The sequence below is a fragment of the Perognathus longimembris genome, chromosome 24 (genome assembly GCF_023159225.1).
Source record: "Perognathus longimembris pacificus isolate PPM17 chromosome 24, ASM2315922v1, whole genome shotgun sequence".
In the NCBI taxonomy this organism is placed as follows: Eukaryota; Metazoa; Chordata; class Mammalia; order Rodentia; family Heteromyidae; genus Perognathus; species Perognathus longimembris.
The window spans coordinates 27,695,496-27,713,230 of record NC_063184.1 but is presented as its reverse complement, the minus strand read 5'-3'; the positions used below and the strand labels follow the sequence as shown (position 1 = coordinate 27,713,230).

The following is a 17,735-nucleotide window of genomic DNA, read 5'->3' as shown; positions in this document are numbered from 1 at the left end:
ACTTATATTTTATTTACCAGATTAAACATCAAATGCTAAAGAGTTGTGCTACAATCTGATATTAGCTATGTTGTATTAGAGATCTCTGAATTCGGAGAAATTCAAGCACAGTAAACAAAAATAATGCCAATGTATTAATGATACAGTATTTAGGAAAAAAGGGTTTGTCTGCTATAGTAATATTTCAGGTATTTGTTTTTATAGGCAATAGTTAGTGTATAAATACTTACTATCCACTGAGAAGTATACTGGTAAACAAATGTAAGTAAAATCAATATATTTCTCAAAAGGTTGTAAAACTATTAGAGAAAGAAAATTTTCAAATAATTTTGTCTTTAATGCAGTTTTTAATGCATAACCATTTTACATGTTGTTGAAAAATAAAATTATAAAATATTTCTTATTTCTTTCTTTCAGAAATGCTATATTTAATTTTCATATAAGTAATTTTTACTATGACAACATATCAGAATATTTATGTATTTATGTATTAAGGTAAATTCATCAAAAAGCAATGTAAAATGTAGGTTCAACTTCTAAATTTATAATAGTCAATTATACTATTGAGTTTATATTTATATGCTGAATTTATATTAATATAACATGTCTGTTATATTATTGAATATATATAAAAATCAGAACAAATACAATCAAAATTATTTCTCACTTCCCTATCTTTTATGGTTAAATAAGAAATACACATAAAAATGTTTATGTATTTTTTAATTGAAGGCCAGGCACTGGCCCAAAAGTCAATGAGATCGTTATCTCCAACTAACCAGCAAAAGGTATTCTAGCTCAAGAGGTAGAGTCTTGAGCAAAAAAGTCAAGCACCAGCAGGAGGCCCTGAATTCAAGACCAGCACATATGCGCGCGCACACATACACACACACACACACACACACACACACACACACACACACACACACCAAAAAGAAAAATAAATAAGATTGGGCCACATTAAGATAATAAATAAAATCTACCTTTATCACATAATAGTTGATTTGTATGTTGTTGGGCTCATTAATATAACTATGTGGATATATTATACTTAGTATGCTATTCTGTAATTTTTACTCATGACCAATCTTTTCATACTTTCTTATAAGTGAATAATGGCAGAGTGCCATCTCATTTATGAATCATTATTTAATAACGATTTACATTGTTTCACTATTACTGTTACCATCCTTACAAAGCATATATTTGTATTAGTGTGTTACTGCAAAACTTACTAGCTTGTGAATCCTGAATAAACAACTGAAAAGCAACTTAATACTGCTGTGATGGCTCAAGACTGCCTCTATAAAAACCTACCCCCAATATTCCTTGCAGTTTAAAGTGGTAAATTCTTGGTCCAGTGTCAAATGGCTGAACCGATGCATGGTTCAAGTGGTAGAACACCAGCCATAAGCATAAGAGACAAAGAGTTGTTCAAGGCCCTGAGTTCAAGCACCAGTGCTAGCAAAAAAAAAAAAAAAGTCCGAAAACATAGGTAGAACCAGTAGTAGTAGCAGCTCTGTCATATTCACAATAAACCCAACATATATTGCAATTGTCCTGTTTGATTCCAAGATCCATCACTTAAAAGAAATGAGAGAATGTGAAACAACTTTTAAAAAGCCATTCCAAAGACATTGAGTATTATAAGGACAGCTTCAATACAACAGTTTCTTTCAGTGGTCCACTTTAGAAAAGAACAATAATAATCCACATGTAGTTTTAATTTTGTGACACCTGCAAGGAAGGATATATAAGGAAGTTTTATGATTTAATCATGTTGAAAAAGTAGGAAATTCACAGAAAAAGATTATTTAAAAAAAATACCATAGTTGACCGTCAAGGACAGCTTTATCTTTTAAAAGTAGAGTCAAATCTCTTCTGGCTAATAGGCATCAAATCTTGCTAAAAGGCAGTGCAACAAATTTAATGACATAAAGATACTTTATACTTTTACAATGAGTAACAAAATAGTGATTAGGCCAGGAAATCAGTAATTACAGCATTTAATGTTATAAAGGTAAGTGGAGTTTATTATTATAATAAGTGTTGTAAGTGATATATAGGAAAGAAGTCAGAGAATGAGAGGTCTTTGCTCATTTCTTGGGATCTGAACTAATTAGAAGTCTTACTATAATATGATAATATGATTGCCGTTAAAGTAGACAATTGGTTTGAGAAGGAAATTGGATCATCCATTCATAGTCCTTAAATGATTTTCTGGAAAGATAATGGCTCATCTAACCCTTCAAGGTATCTCCTTTAGAATTCCAGGAGTTCTAGGACCAAACAGCTTCCTTTGCACCACCCTGAAGCTTGCAGGTTGGAAATTCAACATGTCACAAAAGCTTAAGGAAACATGGAAGGAAGTTCCGGATAACTGATAGAGGAAAAGTAACGAAAGAGACACGGTCAAGATTCGTCTTCGAAATGCAAATTTCACAAGGGATATCTCTGAAAAAAATATTTGGGTTGTTTTTTTTTATTTGATCTAAGATTTTGATACTACTTCTTAAGAGGAATTCTTGGTGTATAATAAGTCGGTTAAATTTAGAGTGTAGGAGGCATCCCCGTTACATTCAAACCATGGCACTAGAAAGTATAGGATGCGAAAGGGTGGATCTACCAGGAGAAATCTGAGATGATACATAGGCCTAGTATTAGATGATTTGGTCACAACTCCCAGCATTACAGACCATTCATAAGTCTATTCACAATTGCTCAGTTTGTGCAGATGAGAAATCCCGACAAGAGTGCTTACATTGTGGAATATGAATACTGGCACACATACATTCCTAGAGTTATCTTCCCTAAACTGCTAATAGTTAAGGAGCTAGTTTCAATAAACACTTCCATTAATAGGCTCTTCTCTTTTTTCAAGGCAAAGACTTCACTTCTTTTGTGTGTCAATGTAATAACAATAACAAAAAGAGACAAGACTCTGAGCAGTTACCCAAAGAAGAGGGTGAGAAGATCAGCTTGAAGAGTCTGAGAACAGAATTCTCACATTATGGCATAATGCCAACAGTCTATTTCTTTTTTTAAAAAATTTGTTTTATCCCAACAAAGTACTTGCAAATGGCGACTCAAAGACAAATCTAAATCTTTAGAATGAAATAGGGACTCACTCCTATTCTAAACTTGATCCCCATATAACTCTTTCACAGGGCACAATTATCTTGTGATTTATCCATGTTGTGGTATGTATCAAACAGTATCAAGCTTCTTTCCTTTCAAATGGTTATATATTCAACATGAGTGTAGCATGGCATATTTTTTTTTCATATATCTGTATATGGTCACTTGAACTGTTTCTAGCTTGGGTCTATTCTAAGAAAAATAATTCTATGAATAGGCACAAACTTTAAATGGGTATGTGCTATTTTTTCTTTTCCTTTATCTTTTTTTTTTCAAATTTTTGTTATCAAACTGATGTACAGAGAGGTTACAGTTTCATACATTAGGCATTGGATACATTTCTTGTAAAGCTTGTTACCTCGTCCCTCATTCCTCCCTCCCTCCTCCCCGTTTCCCTTTCCCCCCATGAGGTGTTCAGTTCACGTACACCAAACAGTTTTCCAAGTATTGCTTTTGTAGTTGTTTGTCTTTTTTTACCCAGTGTTTCTCGATTTTGGTATTCCCTTTCAATTTCCTAGTTCTAATACCAGTATAGACGGTTTCCAATATACTCAGATAAGATTACAGATATAGTGTAGATACAACCGGGTACGTGCTTTCTTTTCGCTTGCATAGATAAGTAACAGTGGGATGGCTGTGTTTTTATGGTAGATGTAAGTTTAACTTTTTAAGAAGTGTCAATTCTTTAGCAAAGCATACCTAATACATATATACACCTTCCTTATATATAAAACACTATATCATATATAATTAGATTAACTAAATTTAGATTATACTAAGTGTTAAGAAAGCTATGGAACACATGTAACTCTTACCTTTGCCGGTGGAGAACAGGGAATGGTGGAATCACTTTAGAAAACAGCGTAGCTAAGAGTAAGGCAAGCCTGTATCTATGCACAGTGCTGTATATGAAAGCACAGCATTAGATGCAGTAATCTTACTGTGGAAACAGCACAAAAGCCCGTGAATAGGTAAATAAACACCCCATACTTCCACTATAGCCATGGAGGTAGCACAGTATAAAATAGGTACTCTTAAGGCCATACACATAAGACCTAGGAAGTCAAAGGAACACCCTACAGGGAGGGTAAGTAAATACATCACCACCACCACCTGTGTGGTCCAAGTATAATTCCCTCTTTACTACACAGAACTAGAGTCTAGCATCTTACCTATGTATCTATAGCCTTCCTCTCCATTTACGATGGGTCTGAGCCACGTTGACTTCAGTCGTATGTTTGCCTGCGCATGAGCCCCTACAGGAGGGTAGATCGTAAACAGCATTTCAATTACATGGGACCTCGGGATTGTATCAGATTGTTTCCCTGGCTTATCTGTGAACAACAACAGAAAGGAGGGAATATGTTTAAAATTTAAATTCTAGATAATTTACAGAATGTTTTACTGTTTTTAGAGATATAACTTAAAAGCAAATTAGCAATTTGAATGCTAAGCGTTACATGGGAAGCATCAATTTTCTTTCATTGGCTATTTTAATCAAAAACCTTTATTGTACACATCATTCCTTGGAAAAATGAAGCATTCAGAGCTTTACTATCATCATCTTCCAGTGCTATTATGTGAAAATAATGTTTATTAAATCTATAGAAAAAACAAAAACACCAATGAACAGAATTCATACCAAATTCCCTATAACGAGCAGTATGTATTCATACTTTATATTCTGTATTTTTAATTGTTATTAAACAATGGAATCAGATTAATGGCAAAACATGTTGAGTAAATGTGAAGTGTTTTAAATAGGAAGCACTGAAAGAATGAATATTCATAGGCTAATTTTTTAATGTAAATTGCACATGCTGTAAGTGACTTTTTAAATTTGTCAAATATTTACAAAACAATTATTAGGAGCAAAAAATACACTAAGTGCTTTAAAATGTTTTCATTTAATTTCCCTAACACATCTACAAGATAATTCCTGTGATCATTTATTTTCCATAAAAAAAAAAAACTGAGACTTTGAAGAAATTAAAGGACTTGCCTAAACTTCAGTTTGGAAAGGAAGCAGTTAAGACTCAGTTCAGCTTGGTTGCAAACAAATCTTTGTCAGTTAAGCCTGAGCCACATTAACTAGTCGATGAGAAAACTGGAATCTAAAAAATAATCTAAACACTGAAAAAAAAAAGTCTGTGTACAACCATTGGCCCACCAGTTTGTAATTGGAGTTTCTGGTTGATGTGTGTCCTAAAACTTTCTACAACAGTAGAACTACAAAGTAATTCTATGTAGAAAATTCATAAAGGGAAATGCTAAAAGAACCTCTGCTCAGAACCTTGGTCCATTTTCCCTCCTCCCTTTCCTCTTATTTTTCCTTTATTTTCTTAAATGCCATTTTTCTTCTAATAAAGTAAGCACAAGGATGTTTAACACAGTGAGGAGGAAAGTTGATTTGTTGGTGGCAGGTGAGCCAAAAATTATTGGCTTAGTTGATATCCACTGGCACCACTGGCTCAATTGGTATCAATTGGTGTCAATCTATTATCAAACAGTTCCAAAGAAACAACCATGGCATAGAGGGCATCTTCCTGCTTCTGGAAACTTCTTTCCATGGGTTTCCGCAGAACATGTTGCCAGCCATGCTGGGCTGTTTGCAAGTCACCCCAGTAGGGTAACCTCTTCTTGCTTCCAGATCATCAGTGCACCACCAATGATCTAATTCTAAAACGTTCTAAATGTCTACACTATCTCTACGAAGACGTCCTTGTTCATTCCCACAGTGTGATGTCTGTCTATGGACAGTCTCCTCTAGAACCCTCAGAAGTGGCTGCCCAGGATACCTCCTCCCATCCTTCTTTGGTAAAGTCCTTGATCATTTGCTGGACCTGCTCCTGGGAGATGTGGGCACAGTGTGGGGTGGGTGGCCTTCTGTAGGTGCTCAGCCTCTGACGTGCCCATTGCCATGCCTCTGTATCTGCCCTTCTCAATTCTTCATCACTATTTTCCCTGCTGAGTGGATAATCACAGCTATTCCGCTCCCTGTTCCAGTTCATAATTCTTCATCTTAGACTCTTCTTGTTCAAATTCAAATTACTTTGTACTTTCTGCCGTCTGCTAATTGGACTCTAACTCATATGGACAGGTTTGAATCCTGATTCCTGAACCACTTTGAATAAGCTTTGAAACATTAAACAAATCAATTTATCTCCAAGTGATCACAATGACTTATTGTTAAGATTAACTGATAAAAGACACATAAAATACTTTATAGTATCATGCCTTTATGTAAGCACTAGATGAGGAAGCTATTACTTTTCATTGAGTATTAACGATAAAAACAATAAAAGATGGGAACAAATACATAAATGTATCCTGATTAAATGAATTGGAAGGATGTTTCTGCTTACTTCTTAATATGTAAAATTGAAAACTACATATTAAAAGTTACATAACAAACAAATATCCCCAAACAAAACCATCCTCCCAGGTTCAGGTGTGTAGGTGTTACATGTATGATCTATATAGTTCTAAATCTTCCTCTCTTCTATGTCAGCAGGAGAGAAACAAATGGCAGGAACTGCACAGCTGGGGTGAACTCTGCTTCGCTTCACTCAGAGTCAGACTTCTTCAAGGAACTACTGACCAGCGACGCTCCTTCAGAACAGAGAATGTTCCCAGTTGTAAAGGAGGCCCGGACTAGAGATCTCACCACAAGAACTCACAGGCCAAACCAAACACAGACCAGATGTTTGCCACAACACAGCAGAGAGGCACACAGAATGGATCAGAGCTTCTCTTTGAAATCATAAAGACAACACACAAGACACAGGAAAAACTATGAATAATTACAGTTGCCTACTAAGAAAGGACGAGACAGCATAGAAGACTTTTTTCCTGGCCTGTGCTTACATCTTCCTAATTCCTTTAGTTTCAATGTGATGTTTGGTAACTTCAGCTGATAGGATTATGCTTATTAGTTTTAATAGACTTTCATTTTTCCATCCAGGCAAATGCTTCCACTTCAGGCAAATGAAATACTTTCACTAAAATCTAAGTTTAGTGAAGGTACAATTGCTACTTTATTTCACTAGCTTTCTCCTACTGGCTAAATTTAATCATATTCATGCATACACACATATTTTCCTTATAGTGTGTGTGTGTGTGTGTGTGTGTGTGTGTGTGTATGTGTGTATGTGCCATCATAGGCTAAAAACAATGGAAATACAATTTAATTTCCTATGTCATCTCCTAAATAAGATAAGGCAATGACTTTGTAGTTCTCATGCTAGGTAGGACCAGAAACCAATTTCAGCTCAGAAGCAGCTATAGAAAACAAACTGTAGATATTTAATTCCCCTTTTAATCACTTACAACTGATACTCGATTTGCTATGCGTGAAAAACAGAGTTTCAACCCTCTTGAGAAAAAGGTCTTTTTTATTTATGGCCCTTGGAAACATAAGACTAAGTTTCCCCTGAACTCAAAATACAATAATGGGGCAGGCACAAGATATGATTCAGACATTTCTATTTTATCACAGGAAAACAGTGGAAATACTTAGGGAGTTACCAGCTCCGGGCTACTTCAAAGCATAGCTAGGCGCAGTGTGCTAAGTTTTCAAGGGCTAGAACTCACTCTAGTTTTCATTCTGCCTTCGACACCACCATCCTTGGTTCATGAAGTTCTCCACAGTTCTGTAGTTAAGTAGTCTTGAAGTCTGCTTTCTGCCTCTATTCTTTGAATGTCAAGTACCTTGTTAGAAATTCATACTCGGAGCTTGCTCCTCCGAGTTGGCAATGTTGTAGAATGAAGTCCTCAGGAATCCTGTTGTTCTCCCATGCTCGGCAGGAGAATTCACTCCATCAGGGCAGAAGCCGCTCCACAGATCCTCTAGATCAGTCCAGCCCCAGTGCTTCCTTCTGCTTCCAGGACGAAGAGGACTCCAGAGTCACATGCTCCTCCTTTCACATCATTTCTTTCAGACTTGGTCATTTTTCTTGGGAAAATGAATTATCAAAAAAAAAATCCCCTTTCCCAATTTCCCTCTACAGCATGCTTCCCCACCAATAGCTCTCTCTATATTTGCATCTCTCATAGTCTAGACGTGTGGAATGTTTCCCAAATCATCGAGTTCTGTCTTCATAGTACTCTAAAATGCATACATATATATTTCTTGTCTTCACAGTGCTCTCAAATAAAGCTCCTCCTTGTTTTTTAATCCAGTCTTTGCTTAGAAATCTTCTCAACTAAATGCCCAGGGTCTTCGTCATCAAAGTCTACTTCTCATTTGACTGCCTTCCCAGTTTCCAACAGCACATTTCCTCATTTCCTTTTTTTTTTGAGCCTTCAATAGCAGCACTTTGAACTTCTATCCTTCCTCTAGCCATTCCCTCTAGCATGCTCCTCCCTTCCCTTCTCAGTCTTTATTGGCAAAATTATTGATATCCACATCTACTAATCTACTACTGTTCTTGGCAATCCAGATTTTTTTCTGTCAAAAATACTGCAACAATCAGTATCAGTGCAGGCTCAGCTGATAGAAAGGCAGTAAGACACACATATTAAAAGATACACTACCTTACTTATATAACTGTAACCCCTCTGTACAGCACCTTGACAATAAAAAAGAATTTTTTTAAATAAATAAAAATAAAATATAATAAATAAATAAAAGATACGCTAAAAGAAACCGGCCTATTCATTGAAGGGGGTGGGGGGAATGAGTAGGGATGTCCTAAAGCCCATCAGGGAAAAAGATGATTGGAATTCTTACAGACTCTGAAGTGAATATCCTCAGGCATAGTTTCCTATGGAGAAATCCCAGATAGAGCCTTTCAACTTATTATATACCACAATTACCCAGGGTAATCATGTATTTGTGTGTGTGTGTGTGTGTGTGTGTGTGTGTGTGTGCACATGTACATACATCATGCATTCAACCCAGTTCTTTATACCTGCTATGACTGAACTTCAGTCATGGCCCCAGGATATTCTGCTTTATTTAAAGTCACTGATTATAGATCTAGATATAGATATATAAACAAACATAAGGAAGGAAGACAAGGAATAGGTGAGACGAAGGGAAGGAAGAGAGGAAATGAGTTAGCATTCAGCTTAGATAATCACAAGGCTGGCTGGGGATATAGCCTAGTGGCAAGAGCGCTTGCCTCGTATACATGAAGCCCTGGGTTCGATTCCCCAGCACCACATAAACAGAAAATGGCCAGAAGTGGCGCTGTAGCTCAAGTGGCAGAGTGCTAGCCTTGAGCAAAAAAGAAGCCAGGGACAGTGCTCAGGCCCTGAGTCCAAGGCCCAGGACTGGCAAAAAAAAAAAAAAAAAAAAGATAATCACAAGGCCAAATAGCTGTGTAGTGGGTGTATAGAAAAAGTACAAATGTTTAAAACCTTAACAATATTTTTTAATCATGAAATATATTTATCTGAGGAAAATGTTTGGGAGAAGTTAAATAATATAACATAAATTTCCCAATTTATTAATAGGATGTCAGAAGAGGATTTTGATAAATTAAGAAACATTTAGGGTTTTCTACAAGCATTCTTTAAAAGGAAGAAAACAATGAAGACTAATTCCTGATAAACTTAAACTCATGGAGTGACATTGTATTTTAGCCAGACATACTGCTGCGTCCAACAATTTAGAGGTTTGGTAACCAGTGAAAATGGGAAAGGGTATGTATATGTTTATATGGTCTTCATATCTTCTCCAAGTGAGTTAGACATTTGGAGAAACTAAAGAAATTCAAGTATTATGGCATAAACTTTAAGCATTTATTAACATGTAGATAGCATACTTTCACCATAATACATAAAGATATCACTTTAAGCCCTTTCCTAGATTAAGTAAATATTTATCAATCAGGTTATCCAACAATTGGCAAGTAGGAGAAAGGCAGTATTTGGGTGCTATACTGCATTGGTGATAAGGTAAACAACAGAATTTCAGTGTTTTGTGTGTTGGTTCTTGGAAACATTAAGAAGCTCAGGTTATTTCTTCTTGGGTTTTTTTTCCCCCAAAAGAGCAAGATTAATTGCTCAAATAAAGATAGGCTTACATAATTTATAAATGTGTATGTGGTCCACTGAGCCGCATTTAATTTCTTTCATAGGATAACGAGCTTAAAAGATAAAGAAACTCAGAGCGCTGTTATCTCTCATTTTCTAATGGAGCTTTAAAGATTTTCTTCAAAAATTATTCAACAACTAAAGAAAAAGAGATTATCAAGAACTAGGATAAAGTAAGTTGGCAGGAATCATAAACAGATTGTTTTAAGTGGTCCATGGCAAATTGACAGAAGCTATTAGTTAAATTGATAACAAATATGAGCCCAACATATTGTATTATCTTGAGGAATCAGGGGAAAAGTTCACATAATGTTATTCAGGAAATGCACTGAGACAATCCTCAGAAACAGTACAAAATGCAGATAGATTTGTCCAGATTAGAATAAAGAACTTGAGAGCTGGGATGTAGCTTAGTAGTAGAGCATGTGCTTAAGTGTGCAAGGTCTTGGGTTCCACCCAGCACAAAGAGGGGAGGAAGTGGACAGAGGGAACATGGAATCAGAGACACAGAAACAGAAAGAGACAGAAGAGATAGACAGACAGACAAAAAGACAAAGGGAGACAGAGAGACAGAAAATGAGCAAATTACTGTTTATTAAATGATTTTCTTCTCCCTTTCCTTTTTGAGTTAGAAATACATGTTGTAAGCATCCATCTAAAACAATATCTGATACATCCATGTGCTCCTAGTTACAATGATTTGTTTTCCTTTGTCACTGAAACATAGTGGAGATGTATTGTGTTGGCAACCAGCTTCCTGTGAATGTTAGAACTGGTAAGCAAGTCTTCAAAGAACTCTTGTTCCCTGTGCTTGGATGTGGCGTTGGTTCAAAAATTGACATTAAATATAAGTAGCTGAGAGAATGGTGACCAATGGTCAACATGACTATTAAAGTTGGATAAATCTGGTTCTCTGCTCACTCAGAACTGCATTGTGTGTATACGTGTGTGTGTGTGTGTGTGTGTTTAATGTACGTATTTATGTCAATCTCTGAGTTTTTGACAGAGGATTTCTAACATAAGCTATTATACTTTTTAGCCTACATGCATTTGAAACTCCAGGTATGTAATTTAGATTTTGTGACTGAAGTCAACATTATAAACCTCAGCCACCTATGATTTAAAAGAAAATGATGAGGTCAAATATACAGTTTCAGATCTAAATGATAACTTCTAGCCAGGGTAATAGTTCTGTAGAATGTTGCCTGTGCTTAGGATAATTGATATCTTCCCTGGGTAGTGACACCAAAAGCTTCAAAAGCCCAGTATTATCATCTATGTTGTTACTCTGTGCACCCCAGCTGTTTCTCCATTGGTTTACCCCCAAATCTGGGATGTCCCATCATGCTTTGAAAGGGAGGTTTGTGATTTAGGCTGCATGAATATGTCTTATTCGGGACTCCAGTTTGAGATAAAAGAAAAATACCTTCTTTCCCATGACAAATACAGCTGATTATTCATATGATCTTCTACTGATCTGGTTAAAAAAGATTATACTCTATGCTCATTGCCATGCGATTTCCATCAGTGTCAGAAACTAAAGCTATCTCCTTATTCTAGAATAATGTTAGCATGTGAACATTCTCCTTCAAGACTTCTGACACTATTTCAGAGAGAAATCATCAAGGAATAAGAACAAACATGTGAAAGTTATTACATTCTGACAGATAATATTCTGAATAAAATTATCATGTGATTGTCTTAAAATACCAAAACGTATTTTAAAAGTGTTTTTTCCTTTTATTAGTTCTCATGCAAAATATGAGAAAATAGTTCATACTCTTACTGGTGCAACTTTGGAACCTTGAGTTTGTTTATTCATTTTTTTGGATCCTTGAGTTTATAAATATATATGTGTGTGTAATGTGTGTGTATACATATTCTTATGCATGTATATGTATACATATATATGTCATATTATTGCTACCTAAGAAATAACAAAACACAACCACATTTCTACCAAAATAACTAACCAACCACCTCTGGGCAGAAGATAGGGAGCATCAATCCTGTAGCACACAGGAAGGGCATGGTCGCAAGGGCACGGTCACCCAGAGAGGGGAGGGAGCCCACTTGCTTCTGTCAGCTCATAGCCCCCACTGGGATGACCTTGGAGCCTGGAAGAACTTCTGCTTCCAGAGGGAAATGTGAACAGGAGACTCCCGAAGCTCTGAGCCCTCACGGGTCCTGAGCCCAGCTAAGGAAGTTCCTTGGCATCTGCATGCGGAGACTCCCATCTAAGAGCCAAGGCTGTGTTGCCCCTCTCGGTTTGGAAATAGCCAGGGATGGGGGTGCATCTTGCTCTTAGGGGTGGTGGTGGAGTGCAGACATTGGTATCTTCATTCCTTAGACTCCCGCACTGCCTGCTCCCCCTCCCTCCATGGCATACCATCCCTGAGCAGGGGCTGCCAGAACTTCACATTTCAGTCACAAAGCCCAGGTTTGTGGTGACTGCCATTTAAGGATTTTTTTTTTATTTTTTAAGGCCCACACAGATTACATTTTCCAAAGGCCTTCGTGACTCTAAATGAAGCTGTGGCTCCAAAGGTCATTTTGTTCCTATGCCATACTTTGATGAAATTCACCACCGCCACCCCATTACATGTGCGTATTCCTACATGTTAATGTCTTTTAGAGCAAACGTGGCTCCTTCAAAAAAGAGGCCAAACACGGTAATGAAGAAAAAGACTTCCATCTGTTTGCAAATAAGTATGTACATTTTCATAAACTTTACTTACTGGTCATATACACACATGTGTATATAAAACATGTGTAAAATTATATGTGTAAAACTTATTTGCTGGGCATATCTATACACTGTGTACCATACGAAGGCATGTGTGTATATATATGGGGGGGTGTAATCATTCAAATGCACACCGACACGTGTACACACCTACACAGAGAATAAATTTAGGAGCAAGACAAATGAAAAGCAACAAGAAATGAGTAAAATTAGTAAGAGCACTTAATCTCCAAAGTTGAAGATTTTTCTCCATTCCCTTTATTGTTTTTTTTTGTTTGTTTCTTAAATGGTATACTTTAAAAATAAAATCACCCTGTGCGGTAAATTTTAACTTGTTAATATCTAGTTTGCAAGACACATACAGAAAAAAAAAAAGAACTGAGGAGTTAATTTTCCTTGAAAAAAAAAAAGACAAGAGAGATTCAAACGCTTTTATCCAATGTTCTTCTAACAAATTAGTGGAGTGCCTTAAATATTTTGAAAGCTAAATCAGAATTTAATATTTTAGTAGCAAAGTCTTTTCTCTATGTGGTAAGGAACAGAGGAATTTAATAATTGATTTATAAGTTGCAAACAGACAAATTCAACCTATAAAAGCTACTTAGGTTCCATTGCCTTGTATAAAATCCCAGGCTTGGGGATTATGCTTTACCACAGATTAAATAGTTTATCTTTCTCTTGCCCTAGGCAGCCATCCAATCTAGTAAAGGCTAGCGTCAGTCATAACAATAAAGCTAGATGGAGGGTTTCTGTTTTTGTGACTCTGCTTTCAGCACCACTAGATTGAAGTGCTCTGGGAGTGTGAATCTCTGCCTAATGCCTTCTAAATGTTCCCATATGTTTCATTGCCTGGCTTCGCCTATGCAGACACAGAAAAGTACTAAATACCTAAAGAAGCATTCTACTCCCTATTCTAAAAGGCGAAAGTATGATCACACACTCAGGATGCATATAAAATAACTGTTCCTTCTCTGCTTCCAATGGGACAGAAATAAAGGAGGCTCCGTGTCCTTCCATTCTGTCTTGCCACTGTCTGGCACTTACTAAGCTGTTAGGTGAGCTGAAAAGAGGGCCATGAAGGACTATAAAACTGAAGTTACAAACACCATTCCTCCATTTTTTTTTGTTGTAAACCATACCTAAGATACAATCAACCACTTCAGTGTTCTGTTTACGACTGTTAATTACCTTTCTTTCTTTCCATTTTGGAAACAGTTCACTAAACAGGAATTCCCATTCCTTCTTCCTGCAGCTATTGGGAACCCCCATTCTATGTTCTGCCTTTGTCGTTTTCACCTATTCCGTGGACATCCTACAGGGTAATCCTACAGTATTTGGGAGTGGGGGGGGGGGGTCAGCTGGTTTCATTCATTGAGCATAATGTCTTCACAGTTCATCTGCTTTCTATCATATGTCACAATTTCCTTCGTGGGGGGGGGGTCTCTTCGATGTATAGACCACTGTTCTGTTATCTGCTCATACAACCGTAGTTGCTTCTGTGTTTTAGTTGCAGTAAATAATGCTTCTGTGAACATGGAGTTATGCAAATAACTCTGTAAGCCCTAGCCTTCGTTCTTGAGAGCACATATGTGGAGGTTGAAATTCTCAATCCCATGGCGTCATTCTATTCGTGATCTTTTGGGGAACTGCTATACTGTTTTCCTAGCATCTTTACCATTTTACATTCCCACAAATGGTGCAGAAGGTACCCGATTTCTGCTGGTCCTACCACTTGTTATCTTCCTTTGTTTTAGATAGCAGTCATCCTGAATGGGAATGGAATGGTGTCCCATTGTAGTTTTTATTCTGTTGTTTTGATTTGTATCTCCCTAATAGGGAATAATGTTCATCATCTTTGCAGTGCTTATTAGCTTTTTGTATATCTTCTATTGTAGTCCTCTGCCCATTTTAACAGTAGAGTGTGTGTGTGTACATGTTGTCATTATTCAGTTTTAAGAGTTCTTTATATTTTTTAGATATGAATTCCCTGAAAGATATGTCATTGGTAAATACTTTATTCCTTGTGCAAGTTGACATTTTATGTTCTTGAGTCTCCGGGGTTATTTTTTATAACAAAATTTTTATAACAAAGCTAGTTTTAACTGAGTTTCAAGGTTTTGGAAATGGATGTGAACATAGCTGTGTAAAATGCTAACTCTAGGTGTCCCAAGAAATGCTTGCATAATCCTGATTAACAAGTTGCTTCAGATTAAAACGAATTCTGAAATCAAAGTGAATTTGTTGGTACTGGATAAGAGTGTCCATAAGCAGATCAATAGTAATATGTGACAGGAAGAAGAAAGGGAAAACAGGGAAGGGAGAGGCAAAAGAAAAGAAGGAGGAAGGGATAGAGAGAGAAGGGTATATAAGAAGGAGGGAGAAAGGAAGGAAGGAAGGGAGAGAATGAAACAGTGAAGGAGAGAAGGAAACAATGCAAGTGTCCATCAAGAGAGGAGGAGGAAGAGAAGGGTAGGAAGAGTCAAATAACTGACTGTGTAAGTAAATAAGTAGACATAGAATCTGTAATGCCTTTTAATACCTACCTTTGCTACACAGACCAAAAGTTACTGCTAATTATTGGACAGTATTTATTTCTAATGGAGCAAAATTATTTTTATAAAAACTTGATTTTCAAAAATGTTGCTGGTTCCAAAATATTAGTGTCTCATACTTTAAATATTTTTTGTATCAGAGATAACATTCATGTGAAAATATGTCACTATGGTAACATTCAAATCCAAACAAATAACAGGTCATGTGGAATGATACTGTTCACAGCACAGTAATGCTAATAAGCACTTTTAACATGTGATACCAAGAATCATTTCCCATTTAAAGTCATAAAAAATACCCATTATGCTTATGAACATCTGTCTTTGTTTACATCAGTCTAGATGAGAAAATGTCAAAGAAAAGAAACATAAGAAAATACTTGATTTTATTTTCAGTGCTGAAATTAATTGCAATAAGAAAGGAGAAAGCATCTAGCATGACAAGTTGATATCAATAGCAACATGAATCCAAGAAAACTGAAGAGATAATCTCCACAAACCCCTTCGGAAAGTTGTGCATGACAGTGGATCCCAGGACCACAAACTGAATTTGACCCACAGTTGCTTTCGCCTCAATGGAAATATCTTGTCTTTCATCATCTTACCAAGTTTCTCAGTGTATTGTCAAAGGAAACAAGCGATGCAAGACAGAAGAGCCAAAAGGTTTCAGAAAAATCCATATGCTCAGAATACAAAGGGCCAAACTGATTTGAGTCACAGAAAGAAAAGATGTATCTAACTTCCCTGAGAGGTACGCAAAGAAAGCCAGACAGCGCTTGAGCACATTCCTGCTCCCTGAGAGCCTTTTAGGAAAACTGAAGTATTAGAAAATGTGAAAGTAACAATCCTACACTGTTAAAAAATAAATTAAAAAAAAATCAGGTATTGCTACAAGTTTCATCTATTATGTATGTATTATGTCCTTTTATTCAGGAAAACTACCTGAAATCTATGAGGTACTTAAGGATCCTGTGAATGGTACTACTTTATACCATATGTGTATTGTATATTACATATGTACTATATATCATAAGACCTTCTATGTGTGCATTCTACACACAAGTCATAAGGTACACGGCTCTGGTGGGGGACTGATTTGCATGACTAACAGGGGCACAAGTGACCTAAAAGTGGCTGATACCAAAGCATATTAGTAGACACTTTCTCAGTTTTTATGAGGTCACTGCAGGTCAAGGGGCTTTTCATGGACAGATCAACAGCAGACAGACAGCACTTCTTCAGAGAGAAAAATCACTGAGTCCTAACATCCATAAATAGCCATACAGGATTGTCATGCTGCGCAAGTATTTGTTCGACCATCTCCGAACATGGCAGACAGAGGATAGAGTGAGAGGGAGGAAGCAGTGAAAGAACTGTAAACAGTGCCCTGAAGGGAATTATCAGTATAACAACACAAATGTTGCCTGCTGCGTGAATTTCTACCGTTCCGGGTTAATTTTTCGTGTGCCTTTCCCTTTTCTTCTTTCGTTTCTTTCCCACACGAAGCCCATGGAAACAATGGCGAACAGGAGAACTAAGTATTTTCAATGGAGGCAAAGTACCCACAAATTGCATTCAATTCTCAGAGCTGGGTTTACACCACAGTTGGAGAGCAGCAAAATTAAATCAGAAATAAGAACCGCTGAATGATTCTGGAGTCAGCTCTAGAAAGGCGGGCTGCTGGTTTCAGCAAGCGAACATAGGAATGTGAGCCACAGAGACTTGATTAGGCAAGCAACACCACACTGGGAGGAACTAGATTTGTAGGAGGAAGGGATAAATAAAAGTTCTCCTCCATCCTTTTCTTTGTTTTCCTACAGTTTCAACCATCCCTTCAGCGTGAGGTGCTGCAATTACTACTTTGAAAGAGTGTTAGTAAGAACTTAAGGAAATAGCACGGCTTCCCATGGTTTAGAGCACAGCTTCTGATTGGGAAAAAAAGAAGAAAGACACCCACATTATATAAGAATTCTCTTCCAAAAAAAAAAAAAAAGAATTCTCTTCAGAGACGTGGGCAAGAAGGAGGCTATGAAGTTGAACCTCAATTCATGGAGACAAATTGATAATCAAGCCGACTACTTTCAAATGAACCGCCATAGACAACAGGAATACAGCTGACTGCTGCTATTAGCCATAATTGGGTTTGGGGAGAGAACAGAAGCCGAATGTAATTAAAGAACAAGCCTTTGTTAACACTCACAATCAAGGGGTTGTGATTTCACAGACTCTGAATGAATATAATATGGTGTCCTGAAATT

The 17,735-nt window shown here is 36.8% G+C and overlaps 1 protein-coding gene across 1 annotated transcript in view; it reads right to left on the bottom strand.

Annotated features, from left to right (window-relative positions):
- The window catches only part of Iqcm (IQ motif containing M), a 163,319-nt gene that overhangs the window by 38,526 nt on the left and 107,058 nt on the right, over positions 1-17,735 (bottom strand). Inside the window, exon 15 of the mRNA XM_048333551.1 lies at positions 4,311-4,472. Coding sequence (XP_048189508.1) covers positions 4,311-4,472 — 162 coding nt within the window. The remainder of the gene's footprint in view (positions 1-4,310; positions 4,473-17,735) is intronic.